The following is a 13,275-nucleotide window of genomic DNA, read 5'->3' on the forward strand; positions in this document are numbered from 1 at the left end:
CCACAAAACTCTGGTGTGGCCACACTTGGAGTATTGCGTACAGTCCTTGTCGCTGCATTACAGGAAGGATGTGGAAGCATTGGAAAGGGTGCAGAGGAGATTTACTAGGATGTTCCCTGGTATGGAGGGGAAGGTCTTACGAGGAAAGGCTGAGGGACTTGAGGCTGTTTTTGTTAGAGAGAGGGTTAAGAGATGACCTAATAGAGACATACTAGATGATCAGAGGATTAGACAGGGTGAACAGTGAGAGTCTTTTTCCTCCGATGGTGATGGCTAATACGATGGGACGTAGCTTTAAATTGAGGGGTGATAGATATAGGACAGATGTCAGAGGTAGGCTCTTTACTCAGAGAGTAGTCAGGGCATGGAATGCCCTGCCTGCAACAGTAGTAGACTTGCCAACTTTAAGGGCAATTAAATGGTCATTGGATAAACATATGGATAATAATGGAATAGTGTAGGTTAGATGGGCTTCAGATTGGTTTCACAGGTCGGCGCAAAATCGAGGGCTGAAGGTCCTGTACTGCGCTGTAATGTTCTGTGTTCTATTTGTATAGGATATCTGGTTGGCATGGATGGATTGGACCGACAGGTCCTAGAGATGTACGGAAAGGAAATGAATTCTAAGTGGGTAACCTGATACAAGCCTTTAAAATTAAAAAAAACATTTAGTGGCGTCACCTTAGAGAATGTTTCCACTTGTTGGGACATCCGTACTAGGGACCACTTCCAAAAAAATAGTGGAATCCAATGGGAAGTTCAGGAGAATCTCTTTACCCAGAGAATTGAGAATGTGGAACTTGTTGCGGTTTATGTCGATGTATTTTAAGGTGAAAGTGGATAAACACTAGGAATAGAAAGTTGTGAAAAGGGGGGACTCTCGTGTGGAGCATAGAGTAGCTGGGCTGAATGTTTCTGTAAATTCTAAGCCATTCCTGTCCTTATTCGGTTTGTTGTGTGTCTGCAGGTTTTTGCTATATTTGCCTTTGCCACCTGTGGAGGTTACGCAGGGACTAGTGTGGCTTCTGTTAAGTGTCAAGATGGCCAGAAAGATCTGATCTCTGTCCATTTTGGTTATCCTTTCAGGTAAGTGCTACTGGACCAGTGCAGTTCAACCAAATCTCTTTGAAGTTTGCTGCATTGCTATCTTCATAATCCCTCCCTTCACCTCATGTTGTCTTTCTCCGAACAGTCGTAGATTCATTTTTTTTTTTAATTTTGAGCAAAGATCTGTAGCCCAGTTTGTGAGTTGACTTGCTTGTTACTGACTTGCTTGCTGAGCTGGCTTGTTTTCGTTCAGACGTTTCATCACCATGCAATATAACCGTGGTAGCCCAAGCCAAACGTACATGCACGGGAATTCCTAGACACATGGTTCTCAACCCGTAATGCCATCAGTAAACGTATAGAATTGGACCCCATATACAAAGCCATACAGATCAAACCCAGAAATGACACCACCCACTGTAACGGACTGGACAGTATAAATTCCGAGTGGAGTAGAATAACATCACTTCATCGGAGGCCTTGCTGATGACGTTACCTAGCAGGGCCGCGAAACATCTGAACGAAAACAAGCCAGTTTAGTGAGCAAGTGAACAACCTCATAGACTCCCCACAGTGTGGAAACAGGACGTTTGGCCCAACAAGTCCACGGCAGCCCTCCAAAGTGCATCCCACCCAGAATCGCCTTTCTACCCTAACCCTGTAACCCCATATTTCCCATGGCTAATCCACCTACTCTACACATCCCTAGACACCATGAGCAATTTAACATGGACAATCCACTTAGCCTGCATATCTTCGGACTGTTGGAGGAAACCAGAACACCTGGAGGAAACCCACATAGACCTGGGGAGAATGTGCAAACTCTTCCAGTGTTGGGCACTGGTGTGTATCGAACCCAGGTCCCTGGTCCTGTGAGGCAGCAGTGCTAACCACTGAGCCAGCATACCTCCCCATTCTATCATCTTTCGCTGGGCCATTCCCTGCCTTTCCCACATCTTTGTACTTTCGGTGATAGAATCCCCAGTCTCTGCACATCCTATGATGCAACATCTCACTCCTGCCCTGCCTTGCTACATCGGCAGTCTCTTTTTGCAGGGATTATCACCTATACAGTGTTCCCAAGGGAATCCCAGGGGCTTGGGTCTAATCAGCTCAAGGTCCAGTTGGCAATGGTGGATGAGGGAGAAGAGGGGATGTGTGAGCGACCAGTATTATCAATAAAACACACATTTTGCCCTTAATAGGCTTTGCATGTAAATTAATCAACTGGAGAACATGGGTGGTTTGCTGGTGATTTGGTAGTGGTAGAAAAAGAAGCATTCACTTATGTAAGAGCATGTTTGGATATGAGAGGAAAAAACTACACACCCTAAGTGGTTAGCGAGTTTTGAGAAGATTTGTAGCTCAGGTTGAGGTTCTGGATGTGAGTTTTCTCACTGAGCTGGATGGTTCGTTTTCAGACGTTTCGTTAGGTAACATCATCAGTGAGCCTCCGACGAAGCGCCGGTGTTATGTCCTGCTTTCTATTTATCTGGTTAGGTATCCTTGAGTTGGTGATGTCATTTCCTGTTCTTTTTCTCAGGGGATGGTAGATTGATTTGGAGCCAATGTGTTTGTTGATGGAGTTCCGGTTGGAATGCCATGCTTCTAGGAATTCTCGTGCGTGTCTCTGTTTGGCTTGTCCTAGGATGGATGCGTTGTCCCAATCAAAGTGGTGTCCTTCCTCATCTGTATGTAAGGATACGAGTGATAGTGGGTCATGTCGACATGACCTACTATCACTCGTATCCGTACATACATACATTGGGACAACGCATCCATCCTAGGACAAGCCAAACAGAGACACGCACGAGAATTCCTAGAAGCATGGCATTCCAACCGGAACTCCATCAACAAACACATTGGCTCCAAATCAATCTACCATCCCCTGAGAAAAAGAACAGGAAATGACATCACCAACCCAAGGATACCTAACCAGATAAATAGAAAGCGGGACATAACACCGGCGCTTCGTCGGAGGCTCACTGATGATGTTATCTAACGAAACGTCTGAAAACGAACCATCCAGCTCAGCGAGAGAACTCTCATCCAGAACCCTAAGTGGTTCATTATGTTGTTTGATGGATGGGACCCAAGACTGCAGCACTCCCTCAGTTCTGCACTGCAAGAATGTCGGCCTGGACTTTGTGCTCAAGTCTATGGAGTGGGACTTGAATTTATGTGGGATTGTTGTCACGGAGCCAAGCTGGTATGGTTTGGAATTAGTGTTACATGTTATAGTGATTATGGAATTTATTTGTAGTTACCTCGTGACCTGGGGTCAATTAGTTCCACTAACAGCTGGTTCTTAATAGCAGTGGGTTCAGTTCCATTATCATGAAGGACACTCCTCCTCAACCTCTCCCCTCACCAGAGGTGAGAGAACCCTCCAGTTAAACCATGAACCATTGTCTTGCTCTTGCTCTCGAATGAGACAGCAGCCCTCTGGTTCAGTAGGACTATGGTGACTTTACCTGCAAGGACCGGGGGCGGTAGGTACTGTTATCTGTTCACCAGATCTGCATTTTATCTCGAATGACACAAAATTGATTCGTGCCAAGAGGCCATTTGGCTCCACCTGGGTAACCATCAACTCTCTTTTTCCAACATATCATTCTATTCCTCTTTCCCTTATATTTTCACCTTAACCTGCTCCCTGTGGCATTGTTTTACATGTCCTCACAACTCTCTGTGCCCCAACAATAGTTTGAGTATTTTGGTGACTCTCTCCCATTTCTGGCCCTGAATTTTGGTCTCCTGTTTTCTTCATTTTCATGATATTTATGAAGTCTCCCCTCACTCTCTCTAGAGAAAAAGAGCCTTAACTTGTTTACTTTTCTCAATAGGGAGAGTCAGTCAGTTCTGATGCTAGCCTCACTGTTCTAACATCACTGCGATCTTGTCTTCTAGGTTAAACCAGATTACTTACAAAGCACTGACCTGCAAGAATGATACTAGTTATGAGACCCTGAATCTCCTTGGAGATTTTTCCTCACCACCGGAATTCTTTGTTACAATTGGAGTGTTTACGTTCCTATACTGTACAGCCGCTCTGGTCATCTATGTGGGATATCAGAGTCTCTATCAGCAGAACAAGTATCTGCCAATAGCTGTAAGTGGCTTGACTTGATGCTGTCCATGTGAACTGGTGGAAGGAGATGGTTAATCAAGCTGTCCCAAAGTTTGCAATTGTTACATTGCCGCTAATTTCTCCTTGTATTGTAAAAACAGGAACCTTTAGCTTCTGAGCATTAAGGAATTATGAATCAGGTTTGGATGGAATTAATGAATTGAAACTTACCTGAAAACCTTGGTTAGCTTAATCAATTCAAAAACATTCCATTGGTCTTGGCTACAAAAAGCTGAATCCATTGTTAAAGACTTCAGGTGTAAATGAAGAAAAGTTGATTTAGAATCGGGCATTGGTACAGAATGGTGCAGACTGCAGCTTTCAATTGACAAAATAGTAATAATTTGTAGCAGGTGGAGAAGAGTTTGAGGGGGAGTTGACAGATAAACAACCTGCCAAAATTTATTAATGAGGAATTATTCCATTAGATTCTTGTATGCGTTGAATATTTGCAGAGAAGAAAAGTCTCAAACTATTAATCATTTTTTAAAAAGGGTAAAATAGAATCCTTAGGATAAACCCATAAGGTTTTGTTGTCAGAGTTAACAGTGTGAGGCTGGACGAACACAGCAGGCCAAGCTGCATCTCAGGAGCACAAAAGCTGACGTTTTGGGCCTAGACCCTTCATCAGAGAGGGGGATGGGGAGAGGGTTCTGAAATAAATAGGGTGAGAGGGGAGGGCGGACCGAAGATGGAGAGAAGAGGGGATAGGTCAGTCCGGGGAGGATGGACAGGTCAAGGAGGCGGGATGAGGTTGGTAGGTGGGAAATGGAGGTGTGGCTTGAGGTGGGAGGAGGGGATAGGTGAGAGGAAGAACAGGTTAGGGAGGCGGAGATGAGCTGGGTGGGTTTTGGGATGCAGTGGGGGGGAGGGGACGAGCTGGGCTGGTTCTGGGATGCGGTGGGGGGAGGGGAGATTTTGAAGCTTGTGAAGTCCACATTGATACCATTGGGCTGCAGGGTTTCCAAGCGGAATATGAGTTGCTGTTCCTGCAACCTTCAGGTGGCATCATTGTGGCACTGCAGGAGGCCCAGGATAGACATGTCATTTAAGGAATAGAAGGGGAACTTAAAATGGTTTGCAACTGGGAGGTGCAGTTGTTCATTGCGAACAGAGCGGAGGTGTTCTGCAAAGCGGTCCCCAATCCTCCGCTTGGTTTCCCCAATGTAGAGGAAGCCACACTGAGTACAGTGGATGCAGTATACCACATTGGCAGATGTGCAGGTGAACCTCTGCTTAATATGGAAAGTCATCTTGGGGCCTGGGATGGCGGTGAGGGAGGAGGTGTCGGGGGCAAGTGTAGCACTTCCTGCGGTTGCAGGGGAAGGTGCCGGGTGTGGTGGGGTTGGAGGGGAGTGTGGAGCGGACAAGGGAGTCATGGAGAGAGGGGTCTCTCCGGAAGGCAGACAAGGATGGGGATGGAAAAATGTCTTGGATGGTGGGGTTGGAAGGTTTTGTTGTCAGTAATGTTTTAAGAGTTGTGGTTAAAATATTGAATATTATTGATCCTGTTAATTCGTTAAGAGACTATTTGACATCAGAAACAGCAAACTATAACTCCTGGCCTACATATGGATCGGGATGTCTATCCATCCAGCCCCAGCAGCCCAGGAACCTGTTCCCATGTCATATTTCCCTTTCCTATTTGGATCATTTGCCTTGTTTTAATCTAGTGGCCCTGGACTTTTCAGGAAAGAGATTTTTATTTGCATTTCTCGAAGCCTCATCATTGGATAAATCCTAAACCAGAGCTTGAATACCTGTTAGAAAATTGAAATGTCTGGGGATGAATGGTTGTAGGAATCAGAACTCTATCTGTAGGTCTTTAATTGTATCAAATGGACCAATACAGCTTTTGGAAACAGTGCTCAGACAGCTCATACTTGACCTGTTTTATTACCATATCAATGTTGCTGAGACACACAGACTAGTGGGAAGATCATGTGCATTCTGGCCTTGCACGATTTTGTCTAACCTGGTTGTTACGAGAGTTTGTTAAACCAGAGTCTGTGAAATTGTACCACTGTTCTATCAGAGATAATGGGAACTGCAGATGCTGGAGAATCCAAGATAATAAAATGAGAGGCTGGATGAACACAGCAGGCCAAGCAGCATCTCAGGAGCACAAAGGCTGACGTTTCGGGCCTAGACCCTTCATCTCTGATTTGATCTATTGGTCATGGTTTTGTTCAGCCCTGTTTGACATTCATGTTGCGTGGTGCCCACGATGGAAAACTATTAGCGTTGTTTTGTTTGAGCTGAGCTTAAAATGGGCTGGAATGGTCCAGTGTTTCACAATCATCCTCGTTCTCCCCATGACTGCTCCCATTTACTGATGACTCTGTACTTGGGGTAGGGAATTAGGGGTAGAGGGCCTGTGAGAAATTGTCATGAGGTTTGGAGAAAATGGAAAACCACATGGATGGGCTCACCAGTGGCAGATATAGTTTACTGCATTGATGTGTAAAGTAGTTGATTTCAGAAGCAACAAGAAGGAAGGGAAAAGCCCAGTAAACTGAAACAGTGTGGAGTAGAAACTAGAGAATGTGCTGTTTAGACACATGGAACATTTTAATGGATGAGCATATAAAATGAGTCAGCATGAAGGCTTGGTATTGGTTTTAAGAAGGCAGAGATAAGAAAAGCAAGGAGGTAATGCTGAGATAACACAGTGAGAAGCCGGGTGAACACAGCAGGCCGAGCAGCATCGGAGGAGCAGGAAAGCTGACGTTTCAGGTCGGGACCCTTCTTCAGAAAGGTAATGCTGAATGTGTTTAACTCACTCCGGTTGCAACTGAAATTTTTAAATAAGGTGCCATTTTGGCTAAACTGCTATCAGAAGACCACTGAAGCAGTGGATAGGTACAATATAGAATCACTGGGATGGCATGAGGAGTTTGCAAGAGGCTTGAAGTTGAGTTTTTTTTAGTTGACAAGTCTGTTTAAAATCTTTATTTACGTCATTACGATTGTAATGACAGAACAAGTTGCATAAACTGTAACAATTTAGAAATAGGTGACTACTGTCTGAAAGAAATAATATTGGCCACGAGGTGAGGTGGCACTCCACCCCCATCGTGTTCCATGTTGTCTCTATACTTAAGAAACTCTGTTCAAAACTTTCTCACTATCCTGAGATTATTCGACACAGAGGAATCTTAGCCTCCAAGTTTAGGGCCCAGTGACATTGAGCTAGTTCTGAGGGTGGATCCCCCATGATGTTTAAAAACAAAGTGACTCGACATGCAGGAGCGGGGTGTTATTAGCGAGTTTTGAGAAGATTTGTAGCTCAGGTTGAGGTTCTGGATGTGAGTTTGCTCACTGAGCTAGAAGGTTAGTTTTCAGACGTTTCATCACCATTCTAGGTAACATCATCAGTGAGCCTCCGACAAAGCTTCGTCGGAGGCTCACTGATGATGTTACCTAGAATGGTGACGAAACATCTGGAAACTAACCTTCCAGCTCAGCGAGCAAACTCACATCCAGGGGTGTTATTGTTAGGATATGTATGAATTACTGAGATATGATGTGGGGATGCCAATGTTGGACTCGGGTGGCCAAAATCAGAAGTCATACAAAGTGACTTCATCTGACCAGGAAGCAGTGCTTTAAAAGCTTGTGATTTTAAATAAACCTGTCAGACTATAGTTGGTGCTAATAAACATGGAGGTGGATAAACACAGCAAGTGAGACAGCATCTGAGGGACAGGAAAGTCAACGTTTTGGGCTGAAACCCTTTGCCAGGTTTTCTGATGCTGCCTGGCCTGCTGTGTTTGGCCAGACCCATGTTTATTGATTCAGGCTTCCAGCATCTTGTCCTTGCTGTTTGAGTCGTGTGACTTCTGACTTCCTGAGAGATGGAAAGGGAAGCAGGTTACTGCTTTTTGTAATGATAATGTGGAGGGGCAGGCAGGCGCTGTGCTGAGTTCTCCAGTGTATAACACAAGGGGACCTGTTTCCTTTTATTTTGGGCAGTGACTTCTAAAATGCACCAATCTCCACTTTACTTCCTCTGCCAGTTACTGTTTAAGTCTGTACCGCCCTGCTTACCAATCTTGCTGTCATTGGAAACCATTTCTCCTTACTTACCCAATCTGAGATTTGTGTTCTCTGTAGTCAAACTGAATACCTGCTGATCAAATATGGCTGAGGGTCAGTGGATGAATGGGAACACTTGGGGAATCTGCAGATTCAATTTGATCAGAATTTGTTCCTTGTACTGACATTTCTCCTTCTCTCTCAGGATTTTGTAGTGACTGCACTTTTTGCTTTCCTGTGGCTGGTCTCGTCCTCCGCTTGGGCACAAGGTCTGTCTGATGTCAAAAATGCAACAAAGCCAACTGCTATCATCCACCCTATCAGTGCATGCCAGGGGAAAACTGTTGTGTGTACACCAGGTGCTGTGCCACCCATGGGACGTCTCAATGCATCAGTGGTAAGTATAGGGTTATGGAATTGAGGCCCTGAGAATAGTCTGACCTTGGTACTAAATTATATTTTTACAACCAAGCTCGTCTTACACCCCCCGCCCCTGGCTGGTCCTCTGGACATTCTCTATTGTGTTTTTAATTACTTGTGGCTGTTGAAGAGCATAGACGTGGGGCCTAGGTTTAACATCTCATCCAATAGAGCAGCGATTCTGACAGTGCAGCACTCCCTCAATACTGCTCTGAAATATCAGCCCAGAATGTCCAATTAAATCTCTGGAACCTGCTGAACTGGTTGTTACAATCCAGTTTTCATCTGGTACCTGTTTGTACTGGCAGTGACATGGTCCTATTGGGTGGACAGACACAACATCAGCAGGAGGGTCCCATTGGGCACGTTCACTGTTCCTTAATCAGGAGCACTCGTTACACCTTCATGAGCTGAATTTCAAGCAACCTTCTTCTGCCTATCCTGATGCTGTACATGGTCAGAATATGACATTCAAGATAAATTGGATGCTTTAGAGATATTTACAAATGAAATAATTACATCAAACCAAAATAAACAATGCAGACTGGTAAATCACTTGACTTGCTGAAAGATGATTAATCTTTGTTTATGTTTCACTGACAGAAATCAATGTTTGTGGAGTCCTCTTTCTTCACAAAATTGAAACTCTGACTTATCATCATCCAGCGCAGAAACCGACCCTTTGGTTCAGCCAATCCATGCTGAACATAATCCCAAACTGAACTAGTCTCCCCCACCTGCTCCTGGCCCATATCTCTCTGAACCTTTCCTATGCATGTACGTATGTCAGTGTCTTTTTAACTATTGTAATTGTACTCACATCCACCACTTCCCAGGAAGTCCTGTCACCCATTAAAAGTGCCCTCATCTCTGTGTTTTTCAAGAATTTTGTGCCATCTGTTAATAACTGTTTCTGTAAGTGTTTGTTTAGATCTGACCCATCAATGCTGCCATTCCATGATAAGCTAATGTTAACATCAGTGAATGCCAACTGCCTCACTCAACTAGTAACTCCAAACAGTTAGGTTAAAAAAAGGAACTTGCTTTTTTGGTTACACTTCTTGTGACCTCAGGTTATCAATAAGTGAATTACAGCAAATGAAGAACTTGTTTTTTTCCCCTGAAGGCTCATCAGAGTTGTAGAAACTGTGGCAGTCAATTTGTTCAGAGCAAAGTCCCATAAAATGTAATGAAACAAATATTTGACAATATTGATTTGAGGGATAAATTTTAGCTAGAGCACTCGAGTATCTTTAAATGTTTCTATTGGGTCTTTTATCCTGACTGGAGAGGGTGAATGGAGCCTCCATTTCAAAATCCCATTGAAAGCCTGCTTCCTCTGATAGTGCTGTACTCTCTCAGCACTGAGCCATTCACCTTGAGTTCTCATTGATGCACATGATTTCCAGATGACCTGGTATTCTCTGAATTAATCTAAACTGAAACTGTGTCCTTCTTAACGCACACAATATAGATACAAATCAAATTTTAATGTTATCCATCATCTGTCTACTGTATACCCCAAGTTTCCTGATACTTCCTGAACCTTCATGAGAGCTCCTTCCTTCCCTCCTTTTCATCTCTGCTAGCAGGAGGTCCTGCCCTTGATGACGCACAGACTATACTCATACACTGTTACCTTGCTAAAGAGATGAATTCATGTGTAGGTCATTCTGGACATCAGACCCCAGCAGCTCTACAATCTCACCCTTTATTGTGACAGCTTGACACCTTGCTGACAAATTCTGCTTCTGTTGAAGTAAATAATCCATGTTATCTAGATAGCACTGGTTATAAATGAGGCTTACACTGACCACAGTGTTTGTTTGAAAATGGCCAGTTAATTTTCTTGCTTTTTTTTTTGCAGATATTTGGTTTCATGAACTTCATCTTGTGGTCGGGTAACAGCTGGTTTGCGTTTAAGGAAACTTCTTGGCACAAAGCCACCAACCCACAGGATGTAGCTGAGCAGGGCACCAATGTGGAACGCTAGAGTTATCTGCCTGACTCTCCCTATTCACCCCAACCCACTCCCTCTCTCTCTCTCTCTCTCTCTCTCTCTCTCTCTCTCTCTCTCTCTCTCTCTCTCTCTCTCTCTCTCTCTCTCTCTCTCTCTCTCTTTCTTTCTCTTTCTGCCACATTTTTTTTAATCCTACTGTTCCACATCACTGTTGTGAACTCCAAACCCCACCCCCAACCAATTCCTGTTGATGATTATCTTCCCCCACCCCCCCACCCCAGATTCTGTTCCTGTTGATCTTGATCAATTGCTGATGCCCTGGGATAGATCCGGGGAGAACACTGTCCCTCCGATGGCCTAACTTGATAGACCTAAATGACTTGGACACTTCCAATCCACAATCCAGTCTGATGCTTGGATTGTCCCCGAGTCGAACGTGCCCATTAGGGCCGTGCAGAGATTGGGGGGTGCCTGTGGAAATCACTACATAGCTGCAGGGGGTGGAAGTGGGAGGGGGTTCCCATGGGTCAGTGACCATGAATGAACACAAACTCAATGCTGACAAATGGTACTTAGATTTTGAGCAGCCTCCTCCTCCTTTCTCTGCTCCCCCCCCCCACCCAGCACTGACACACATGATTTATTTGCTTCTTTTAATGTTCATTTTGTGCCCACGGTGAGCTTGCATCCTGTGATAAGCTTTAACTTGTGGTAAGGTCAGAACAACAATGGTGGCTATTGAGGGGAGCCTTCTATACTTTGTCACTGGTTACACGTTCTGGGTGATTGGGGCTCAGGTAAACACTGGAAAGGGAGGCCTTCCAGACCTCACAGAGACTTTGTGGCCCATTGCACACCCTGGGAAAGCTGTGCTGAGTGACATGGTCACTTTCACACTGCCCCCGCCCAACCCCCACCAAACCCGCCGTTCGCAGTGTGGACATTGTCACAGTTCATTGGTATGATCTGAGAGTTGGTGGGAGGGGAGGGAGACTTGTACAGTGTGGTAGCAGGGGTCTCTCCCTCCCTCTCCCAGACTGTAGCTCTCATAACTCAGTCTTAACTCTACAGGGGCTCCCTTGGGGGGGGGGGTCTCCCTCCCCAGCCACTGCCTCAGATTTCAGTTTCTGGCCCCAGTGGGGCCCTGTCACTTTGGGAAGCCTTGCATTCGAGTGCGTTCTTCTGTCAGCCTCTCACGTGTGTTAAGACATTTCCGATTCTGAACCCTGCCTTTCTTATTTGCTTCCTGCCAATATGCAGTTGAACTGTGAATGGCTTTTGCCCATATTTCCGGACAAACACGGCACCAGCTTCCTCTGAACAATGCCTTTTGCTCAGTAAAAAGTGGTGAAAGTGCGAGGGGTTCTTTCCATGTAGTAAAACCCTCCCCCTCCTCACTCCAAACTGGTTCCTGGATAGATTCAACTGGTGCTACTTTTTTGATGTCTAAGGGAAGATTTTTGGTTTATCCAATGCAGAAAAATCCTTTTGGAAGGCGAAGCTTATGGATGCACGGGTTCGGGGGCTGGGCTCTGTGAGGTGCTCCATTTTACAATGACCTGTTAGCATCCAGCCTTCACTTTGTCCAATTGTGTAAACCTCGAACTCTGTCTCCAGTAATTGCTACTGAGTGGGGAGAGCTCAGACAACAGCTCTGAGCACACAGCCTCATTTAAACCCGGGAGCCTTGAAACATTGTAAGCTTGGAGGGGGGGGGGGGGGGGGTGGTGGGAGGGAGGGTGGAGTTCCACGTGTGGACCATGAGCACCTGCCTGGGTGCAATTGTGTCCTGAGTTCAGGTACACTGTTACCGTCTGCCCTGAGGGTGAGGAAATGGGGCTATTTTGGCAGGGTGTAGCACCCACTGGGTGAGGGTACACTTGAATTAAAAGGTTTATTTGCACTCTCTCAAGAGCCAGTTAGCTGCTTGCTGCTTCACTCCAGACACTGGCTTTGGAATCTATAAATGTTTCCTATTTTGGACATTGAGCTGGTTTACAAAACACTTGTGTTTTTTTTAAATAAAACATGAATCCAAGCTGTGAGCAGGAAGGGGGAGGGAGAGGCCCGCACACACTTTGCAATAAGTGTTGAGCTTGACATCAGTAGTTAAATATCAGTAAAGAACTTCCTGCAGTTTTGATAGACTGTGACCTTAAACATATAGAGATGTAACCCTGCGGTGGCTTGAAATTTTTTGAGTGAAATAAAGCCATATAATGTCTGTATCCATTGCCTGAAGAGTCCTCTCGTCTTGGTATTAGCTTTTTCTCTGTGGATGCTGCCTGACCTGCTGTCGTCTCTAGCACTTCTTCCTTCATTTTCAGTGCAGATTCCAGCATCTGCTGTAACTTGCTCCTATATTGTCTGAGCCAGCACAGGGAGAGTGAGGCATGTGGATGAAGTTTGAAGCAACTTTCAATCAGTTGGGACAAGCCAGTCACCAGCTGAGGGGCAGATTCTGCCTCCCCGCCATGGCCCAGCAAGTTTTCCGGAGCTGGATGTCACTTTTTATAAGAAAGATATAAGGAGCCTGAATGCTGTCATGGCCTAAGTATAGAGCTAAGGTGAGAGCAAATTGCTCCAAAACATGTCTCAAACTAATTTAAAGTTCCATCCCAAAGAACAGTTTCAGCAGGAGTAGATATTTCTAGTGTCAGATAAGCAAGAATTTTCTCTG

At 45.1% G+C, this 13,275-nt stretch overlaps 1 protein-coding gene across 1 annotated transcript in view; it reads left to right on the forward strand.

Moving 5' to 3' along the window:
• Positions 1-12,301, forward strand: part of LOC125462637 (synaptophysin-like protein 2) — a 29,625-nt gene extending 17,324 nt beyond the window's left edge. The window contains exons 3-6 of the mRNA XM_048552864.2: positions 968-1,086; positions 3,958-4,159; positions 8,421-8,612; positions 10,503-12,301. Of these exons, the coding sequence (XP_048408821.1) occupies positions 968-1,086; positions 3,958-4,159; positions 8,421-8,612; positions 10,503-10,628 (639 nt within the window). The 3' untranslated portion in view covers positions 10,629-12,301. The remainder of the gene's footprint in view (positions 1-967; positions 1,087-3,957; positions 4,160-8,420; positions 8,613-10,502) is intronic.
• The last annotated feature ends 974 nt before the right edge of the window (positions 12,302-13,275 follow it).

Source organism: Stegostoma tigrinum, chromosome 21 (assembly GCF_030684315.1).
Source record: "Stegostoma tigrinum isolate sSteTig4 chromosome 21, sSteTig4.hap1, whole genome shotgun sequence".
NCBI classification, from domain to species: domain Eukaryota; kingdom Metazoa; phylum Chordata; class Chondrichthyes; order Orectolobiformes; family Stegostomatidae; genus Stegostoma; species Stegostoma tigrinum.